The sequence below is a fragment of the Gobio gobio genome, assembly GCF_949357685.1.
Source record: "Gobio gobio genome assembly, contig: scaffold_270, whole genome shotgun sequence".
Taxonomy (NCBI): Eukaryota; Metazoa; Chordata; class Actinopteri; order Cypriniformes; family Gobionidae; genus Gobio; species Gobio gobio.
Window position 1 is genome coordinate 10034 of NW_027645620.1, and position 9946 is coordinate 19979.

The 9946-nt window shown below is 40.3% G+C and overlaps 1 protein-coding gene across 1 annotated transcript; it reads left to right on the forward strand.

Annotated features, from left to right (window-relative positions):
- Window positions 1–1350: 1350 nt before the first annotated feature.
- On the forward strand, window positions 1351–6930 carry LOC307122467 (alpha-1,3-mannosyl-glycoprotein 4-beta-N-acetylglucosaminyltransferase C-like; the record flags this gene model as incomplete). Its single annotated transcript, XM_079846449.1, has 4 exons — window positions 1351–2139; window positions 4386–4790; window positions 6065–6251; window positions 6752–6930. Coding segments are annotated over 4 exons (1560 nt in total), but the record flags the coding sequence as incomplete, so codon positions are not given.
- Window positions 6931–9946: the final 3016 nt, after the last annotated feature.

Below are 9946 nucleotides of genomic sequence, written 5' to 3' on the forward strand. Positions count from 1 at the left end.
TGTGTTTAATTGTTGAGAACGATGTTTATTACTGGAAGTGTTGCTCTGCAAACCTTATGTGCCTTAATTTAAATAATTTCTGTTCCTGCACGATGTGTAACGTTGTTTAATTCAAGGAGTAACTCTGCAGTCTATAATTATTGTTCAGCTGAATTTGGATGATATGTTCAGCTGAATTTGGCATTATGTATATTGTTGCAATTAAGTGCAGTAAAGTAAGTAATCTTTGAATAGAGATATCTTGTACTGATGCATTCTAAGTTTGTATTTTCTTAGTAATAATCATTTATTGTAACACTGTATTCAAGTCATATATAACAAAACTATAACACAATTTTGATTGTGTTTGTTTATTATATACCTGTTAGGCATGTAATAATTCTTTGTTATTTATCTTGAGTTTATATTTGTACTGATTTATGTCTGTATCTTTATTTCAGAACCACACATATACTTTGAATCTTTATTCCAATAAACATCTGAACGGAACATTTTGTATGCATTCTAATCGATGCCCCCTGGTGGTCACAACCTTCCAAAGACCAGTCAAATTATACAGTCCTTGACAATCACCAAAACAATTCAGGAGCATAGAAAGTTGTCAACGCCGCCCTGCAACTTTTAGTTATAAAAATAGCTTCGATAATTAACTGCTACATTACATCTCTCAGCAATGAGGAGATTACATCGCTGGTTTTGAAGTAAACACAGCTTCGTTGTTAATAGAGAGAGACAATGAACAGACACAAGTAATTCAGAATCTCTCTCTCTCTCTCTCTCTCTCTCTCTCTCAAATAAAAGCTATATTCATTGAAATAAATGTAATCTTAGCCTACGCACTACTTTATCTCAGATTCCGCGTTGCGTTGGGTGGTTTGCCTCCACGCCGTGCATTAATTTAGTTTAATGCACAGCTAGCCGTGGATTATCCATTATATTGTACCACATGACACACATTTTTAAGTTAACTGACAAAGTAATTATTTTTTACAGTAAAAAAAAATATTAAGAAAGATTTATATTTTCTGTTATTCATTTTTTATTCATATTTGTTTAGTGTTATCATTTCACTAGGCCTAAATATGCCTTATTCCATAGAGAGTTTGCTTCATGACAATGATTTAATTAAAATAATTATTATCATAGAATTGGGGAGAGATGTTATATGGTACTAATTATTTGTATTAAATAGTTTTGCTGTTGGTCTGCATCTATCTATCTATCTACCTATCTATCTATCTATCTATCTATCTATCTATCTATCTATCTATCTATCTATCTATCTATCTATCTATCTATCTATCTATCTATCTATCTATCTATCTATCTATCTATCTATCTATCCGTTCGAAGCAAAACGTGGACTACTCCTATTTGCTCCATTTTAGCAGTAACCTCTCCCAATACTATATCATGCTGGAGGATGACGTGAGCTGTTCGAAGAACTTTCTCTCGAGTATGCATAAGCACATCCGTTCGATGGCCAACTCGAAATGGGTCACACTGGAATTCTCCAAGTTGGGCTACATTGGCAAACTCTACCAATCCAAAGATCTGCCCATTCTGGCCCGTTTCATTTATACTTTCTACCAAGAGATGCCCTGCGACTTCCTGCTGTCACATTTTCACAAATTGTTGATGCAGGATAAAGTCATTCGTTTCCGCCCATCTCTGTTTCAGCACATGGGCACTTACTCGTCATTTAGGGCGAATTATAATCACCTAAAGGATGAGGACTTTGCAGACGAAGTCGCTGATAACCCTCGAGCAGACATTCGCACAAACATTGAGAATTTTGAGACCAATATAGCCGAAAAGGCTTACAGCCAAGATTTAGACTATTTCTGGGGTGTGTCCCCTATTGACTCAGAAAAATACTTTTTAGTGGTCTTTCATGAACCGGTTCTCATCTCCCGTGTCCTAATACGAACAGGATTAGATGGAAAAGATGAATTGGTCTCTGCTGATGTGGAACTTGGAAAAACTCTGGTGAAAACGGAGTCGACGGTGGATTGCTCGGGATTTCACACACTGGGCTCTCTTCAGAGCGGGCAGTTTAATGAACCAGATGTCCAGAAACTTGTGCCGGCAGCCGTGGCATGTTTACGACTTCGAGTCACAGCGTCTCAACCTATTTCAGTGAGTTGCCAACATATCTCATTGTTTTTAGTAACTTGATTTACTAAAAAAAAGTCAAAATAAACAAAATGACTAAAACTAACTTAAATTAAAATGAAATTGGAAAATATAAACATAAAATATAATAAAAAAAATATATTAGTAAAAACTATAATAATTGTCTTTATACACCATAAAATAATTGTATTTAAAGTAAAAATATTGAGAAGCAAAAGAATTGAACAGGATATTCAAAATTTGAGAAAATATATTTTTAATTAAGTTTATTTTTCTTATCCCGACCCATTGTATTTACTATTAACTAATTACTATTTTGTTGTTGTTTTAAATTAATTTTACCTTTTAAATAACCAAGTTCCATTTGTTTTAATGAACTTAGTTTTAACTTTTCTTAAAACTTTTGATAACTTTTTGCAAGGTTTCCCAATATAATATACATTTATTTTCATGCAAATAAGGTTAATGTAACTGGAGTTACAACATTTTTTTTATTTTTATATATAAATAAATGAAGAATTTTGTATTTTGAATTCAGACGAAATAAGAATTTAGCCTCTGGTCAATCTGCTGCCTTACGTATAATGGGCTTGGACCCCTAAAAAGTATGAGGTTACAACATGTAAAAATTTGAAAAGAAATGTGCCTAAAAACCCTCTTCAATTAATATCAATAAATATCAAAATATGAAGTTTCATGTCAGAGACTTGGCCTGGTTGTTGTGTAGTTTAGTGGTGAAAGAGGATGCCAAGAGGTAAAGAACATTTTACAGTCAAAATATTTACATTTACAAACCTTAATTTAAAAAAATGTAATGTTTGTAAGGAATATACCGCCCCCTAGGTGTAATGGCCTTGAAATACATTTTGAAATACTAGTTTCATGGCTCTAAGCACTAGTGAGGGGGAAGTGCGGATACTAGTTTACATTCAACCCACAAGCATACACACATATGTTGTATTTCCATGTTTTATGGGAACTTTCCATAGACATAATGATTTTAGATCTCAGGGATAATAGTAAGAAAGAGCATCTGTGTGCATATATGTTATAGTTCTGCGATAATAAGAGATAATAATTGCATCAGAGACCGATCTGTTTTTGCTCTATGAATATGGGTGTTCTTTTATATTTCGACTCATCTATATGAAAGCCAAATAAAAATGTTTCATGTTTCTTGTGACTCACATAATTTGGTACTTTCAACTCAAATCAATATTTCATGCCCATTTAAGTGCTCATCATTAGTATGAGTGGCTGTAGAGGCAGGATAATTTACGGTATGTTGGTCATAATCGCAAAAAAAAAACCCTTTAGGATGGTACTTTGCATTGCATTATGGGTCTTATTTGAAATAATGACCTGCTAACTGTATGTGTGGTGTTTATGTGTGGGTGGTCTTTCATTGGACATTTTATATACTGAATCAAAGTTATTTAGGGAGTCCAAATATATTTGACGCGCTGTTATATTTCATATGCAATATTTTTTATCACGGTGTTCTCTGCCTTTTATAGCTCACTGTAGATAGAGTGTATATTATACACTATAGGTTTTGTTTTATTTATTACAAAATATTGGGTTACACTTTATTTTAAGGCGTCATTGTTTCAGTGTAATTATATATTTAAGTACTGAGTAATATTAATTAAGTACATGTACTTACTATAGGGTTAGGGTAGGATTAGGATTTGGTTGAGGGTTTGCTGTATGTTATTATGCATAATTTACTGTTATTACTATGGTAAGTACATGTGACATTATGTAACAAAGCACACAGTAAAATAAAGTGTTACCAAATAATGTAATAGTAATTTTAATTTAAAGCTGTCACATGCCTGCCTGTGTGGTGTTTTGTTATTTTCCTGTCCCTCATTACCTGCCTCATTTGTCCCCTTTATAAGTTCCTGTGTGTTTGCAGTCGGTGTCGGATTGTTGTATGGTCTACGTCTCCCGTTTCCCCCCTGCGTTCCCTTTTGGTATGTGTTTAAGTATTTTTGGTTTTGCCGTTATGTGTTTTCCATCCACCCCCCCCCCCCCCCCCCTCCTCCCGTGGGTTTTTGTTTTGATTTTATGTTTTATTTTGTAATAAATTCATTCTTTGTGCACATGAGTCCACACTTTAGTTTTCTTTAAGTTTCACATAACATAACAATCCGACCATGTCAAGGACTCCGCACAAGAATTCATTTCACCCACCACCACCCACTGTCTCGTGTCCCGAATACGATCGCATTCTCCGGTTTCAGTCTCTAATGTCCCTCCGCCAACAAGGGGCAGATTTAAGGAGTTTTGCAGTAGAATTCCTGACTGCGACGGAGGGACTGAGAATGAATGAAGAGTCTCCTAAGGACTTGTTTTCTTATGTGCTCGATGAGCCCATGGACTGGCTGCTCAGGAGCGCTTATGGGAGAGTTTCTTTTGTGGCGATGGTGGAACGAGAGGCCAGGGAGAGGAGTTCTGTTCCGGTGGACTCTGTTTCAGGGGACTCTGTTTCGGGGGACTCTGTTTCAGGGGACTCTGTTTCGGTGGTCCCAGTTCTGGTGGTCCCGAGTTCGGGGGTTTCAAAGTGGAGGAGGAGGAGAAAGACTCCCTCTGCAACCACTCTGGTGGTCCCTGTTCCGGGGGACTCCGTTCAGGTGGACTCTGTTCCGGTGGTCCCAGTTCCGGTGGACTCTGTTCCGGTGGTCCCAGTTCCGGTGGACTCTGTACCGGGGGACTCCGTTCCGGTGGTCCCAGTTCTGGTGGATCGTGTTCCGGTGGTCTCACTTCCGGTGGATCGTGTCCCGGTGGATCGTGTCTCGGTGGTCCCAGTTCCGGTGGTCTCTGTTCTGGTGGATTGTGTTCCGGTGGTCCCTGTTCCGGTGGATCGTGTTCCGGTGGTCCCATAGATATATACATAGATGCCTCATTAGTGCCTGCGCGGATCGCTCGAATGAGGAATCTACATATATATTTCTATGATCATGCAGTATTTTGACCTTATTCGCAGGAAGTTATGGCGGTCTGGAGAGCTGATGACATTCGTCTGATATAAGGTGAAATGATAGCATAAATACTGTTCGGTTTCTCGCAGAAACCGAACAACCGAACCGAAACCTTGATGCATGGATCCCTCAGCTCTACCTCAAGCCTCAGAGCCCCAGACTCCACCTCGGCCCTCCAACCCATCGTTTCATGTCTTAAGACATCAATGTGTTGTTACGAGCTGCAGGGTTTAATTTGAAGTTGTCTGTGCAGTTTTTTTTTTACTCTAATAGAATTGGACCCCATTCACATGCATTATACGACTGACAAATGGCAACGGTTGGAGTTAAAAATCTTCATTTGTGTTCTACTGAAGAAACAAAGACACCTACATCTTGGATACCTTAGGGGTAAGCAGAAAAACATAAAATTTTCATTTTTGGATGAACTATCCCTTTAATAAATATCCTGATGTTTCCAAGCTTTATAATGGCAGTGAACGGGGCTCACAAGTTTAAAAAGTGCATTCATCCATTATAAAAGTAATCCCTGAGGCTCCAAGGGGTTAATAAAGACCTTCTACGTGAATCGATGGGTTTTTGTAAGAAAAATATTTAAAACTTTATAAAGTAAAATATCTAGCTTCCGCCAGACCGCCTTCAGTATTCAACTCACAAAGAAAGTGTAACGCCTATCGCAGTTCAAAACGTTTACGCCACGCCGACGTCAAATGTTGTATTTTGTTCTTAAAGTTTTAAATATGGATATTTTTCTTACAAAAACCCATCGATTAATTTATTCCGCCTCTGTCGACATTGATTCAAACTAGCACCGAGTTTCCTTCACCAGCATTGGCTCTGCCCAGCTCCAAGTCTTGGATGGTTCCTCCTAACCTCCCTCGTCCTCATCCTTTGCCAAAGCCATCCAGTTTCTCACCTTCGTCTCTGATTTCTCCATTCAGCCACTTGGCTCCTCCAGTGGATCCGTAGTGCTGCTTGCATTCCGCCTTGGGCTTCCAGTCATCAGCTCCACCTTGGTGCATGGATCCCTCAGCTCTACCTCAAGCCTCAGAGCCCCAGACTCCACCTCGGCCCTCCAACCCATCGGCTTCACCTTGGCGCCATGCTCCTTCGGCTCCAACATGATCTGTCATCCCTCAGGCTCCACCTAACTCCCTCATCCTTCTGGCTTCACCTTGGTCAATAGTCACTCTGGCTCTACCTCTGCCTCGGACTTCCAAGTCATCAACTGCACCGCCCTCAACCCTCCACCCCTCTGGCTCTGCTGGCAGGGGCGTAGCACAAGATCCCGGGCCCTATGCATAGGCAGTTCTGATGGGCTCCCATGTTCCATGTTAAATATTATGTTATATATATATAATTATATATTCCATACTTTTCAAGGGCCCTCTTTCCCCTTTGGGCCCTGGTAATCAGTACTGGTTTTACCCCTATTCCGACGTCACTGTCTGTCGGGCTCCTCCTTCCTTCCGGTTCCTCCATTGTTATCACTCCCACCATCTCCACCCTCGTCTGCCAAGACCATGTCTCCACATCAGTCACACACGCCTGCAGCTCCACCTTGGCCCTCCAGGCCTGCAGCTCCCCCCTGACTCTATATCTCCTTTGCTCCACCTGGGTCCTTTCAGGTCACGTCTCCACCTCACTCTGTCACACTCCTGACTCCAGCCTGGCTCCTCCTTCCATCAGTTCCATGGGCCTTCATCTTGTCCCAGCTCTGGGTCATCCTCTGGCATCGTCTGGTCATCCTCGGGTTCCTCCTGTCTCCTCTCTGGTTCATTCCACAACCCAGTCCATCTGCTTCAAGGTTGGACGTGTTGTACATTTAGAGATGCTCTTCTGCAGACCTCGGTTGTATTGGTTATTTGAGTGGCTATTTGAGTTACTGTTGCCTTTCTATCAGCTGAACCAGTCTGGCCATTCACCTCTGACCTCTGGCTTCAACAAGGCATTTTCAACCACAGAACTTCCGCTCTTTTTTTGGACCAATCCCTGTAAACCCTAGAGATGGTTGTGCGTGAAGATAGACAAGCCCGTATGGCACCAACAACCAGGCCACGTTCAAAGTCACTTAAATCACCTTTCTTCCCCATTCTGATTCACAGTTTGAACTTCAGATCTTCTCTTTGTGCCTAAATGTACTGAATTGCTGCCATGTGGCTGAATATCTGGAAAAAATTAAGACCACTTAACATTGATTTCTGAACTTGGAGTGGTCTCTTAATTTTTTCCAGAGCATACACTGATCAGGCATAACATTATGACCTAATATTGTGTTGGTCCCCTTTTTTGCTGCCAAAACAGCCCTGACCCATAGAGGCATTCGTTTTTCTAGACTCCACTAGACCCCTGAAGGTGTGCTGTGGTATCTGGCACCAAGATGTTAGCAGCAGATCCTTTAAGTCCTGTACGTTGCGAGATGGGGCCTCCATGGATTGGACTTGTTTGTTCAGCACATCCCACAGATGCTCGACTGGATTGAGATCTGGGGAATTTGGAGGCCAAGTCAACACCTCAAACTCCTCAAACCATTCCTGAACCATTTTTGCTTTGTGGCGGCGCTTTATCTGCTGAAAGAGCCACAGCCACCAGGGAATACCGTTTCCATTAAAGGGTGTACATGGTCTCAGCAATGCTTAGGTAGGTGGTTCGTGTCAAAGTAACATCCACATGGATGGCAGGACCCAAGGTTTCCCAGCAGAACATTGCCCAAATCACACTGCCTCCACCGGCTTGCCTTCTTCCCATAGTGCACCTGGTGCCATGTGTTCCCCAGGTAAGCCACGCACACACACCCGGCCATCCACGTGATGTAAAAGAAAATGTGATTCATCAGACCAGGCCATCTTCTTCCACTGCTCCGTGGTCCAGTTCTGATGCTCACATCCCACTGTTGGCTCTTTCGGCGGTGGACAGGGGTCAGCATGGGCACCCTGACTAGTCTGTGGCTATGCCGCCCCATACTCAACAAACTGTGATGCTCTGTGTATTCTGACACCTTTCTATCAGAACCAGCATTAACTTCTTGAGCAATTTGAGCTCCAGTAGCTCGTCTGTTTGATTGGACCACACAGGCCAACCTTGGCCGCCCATGACCCTGTCGCCGGTTCTCCACTGGTCCTTCACTGGAGCACTTTTGATAGACACTGGCCACTGCAGACCGGGAACACCCCACAAGAGCTGCAGTTTTGGAGATGCTCTGACCCAGTCGTCTAGCATCACAATTTGTCCCTTGTCAAACTCGCTCAAATCTTACGCTTGCCCATTTTTCCTGCTTCTAACACATCAACTCTGAGGACAAAATATTCACTTGCTGCCCTAATATATCCCACCCACTAACAGGTGCCGTGATGAAGAGATAATCAGTGTTATTCACTTCACCTGTCAGTGATCATATTATGCCTGATCGGTATATATATATAAATATAATATAATATATAGACATATGCAGTATCAAGCAGTTAAAGTGTACTATAATATACTAGGTATTCAATTTGAAATAAATCTGCACACTCACCTTTGACCTCTGACATTGGCTGAAACGCCCTCTGCACTCAGCTACCCCTCAGAAGATATGGCTGAGGAGACATCACAGAAAATAGGGATGGGTCATGTATCCTTATGACCTAGTTTGTCCTGGAGCAACCAGCGTGTATCACGTTGCCCTCTAGCGTTAACTTCCATGCCCCACGTTCAACGTGACCAGGTCGACTTGCTGGCAAGACACTGTAAATGTAACTGATTGCACAACCATATATTGTCCTCCTGGAATCCTCTGTGCGCCCCAGAGAATCTTTCGATTATAAAGCGCTCAAATATCATCCTAATTATATAAACTCTTCTAACCCCGACAGTGTGATTATTGAGGCTGGCAGTGCACTAAACATAGACTGATTCAGTTACAGTCACCTGGAGTCAATGCTGTGGTCAAGCCAAACACAGGCCTCACCCCATGCTCAGGCTTTTTACTCCTGCGTTCTGTTATGGTTCATTTCTCGGTTGACCTTAACATGTGAATTGAGTGTCTTCCTTTTTTAACATATACATTTGAAGGTTTCTTTGCAGGTAGGTCGACAATGTTTATTAAAACTGATTGATTGAGAGCTGTATGGATCTAAGAGACTGAACTTAATATGGGATTTGGAAGTATAATTTCCGAAACAAAAAAATGGTTATAATAGTAGTATATTAACCTTCATATTCTATCATATTTTCTTATTCTGTTTTTTTTCTTACACTGTACAATGTTTAAAAGGCTAGATCAGGCAAAAGACAGTTCCTTAAATGAACACTGTCAAAATTGCACTTTTTATAACAATCAATAACAGAAATTTCAAAATCAACCTAACATTTTAGCTTGGTTTTTAAAATATTTTCCTCTGACCTAATTCAATCAAAAATGTATGGCAAATTTATTTTGATATTTTTTTACGCCTTTGATTAATTTTTATTGTGTTGTATTTTTTAGAGTGAAAATGATTTATTCTAACAAAATTAATAAGTCACAAGGTATTAATTTAATATTTTGAATGTTTCTTGGGCTATGAAACGATTTTTGAGAATTACATTGCAATGTGTATTTTATACCCATCACATGTTTAAATTTGTGTAATAAAAAAAAACAACGTGTTCAAGCTGCTCAAAAATGTGAATCTTGAATTCATCATTATTATTCATCTGTATCTGACCATATATATCACAAGCATAAAACGACTCATTCGGGTTTTATCAGTCTTATCTTTGACCTATTGAGTTTAACATGTTTCCTTTCAGTCATGATGAATCATGTAATGAAAACATGTGCAGATCTAATGACAGGGTTC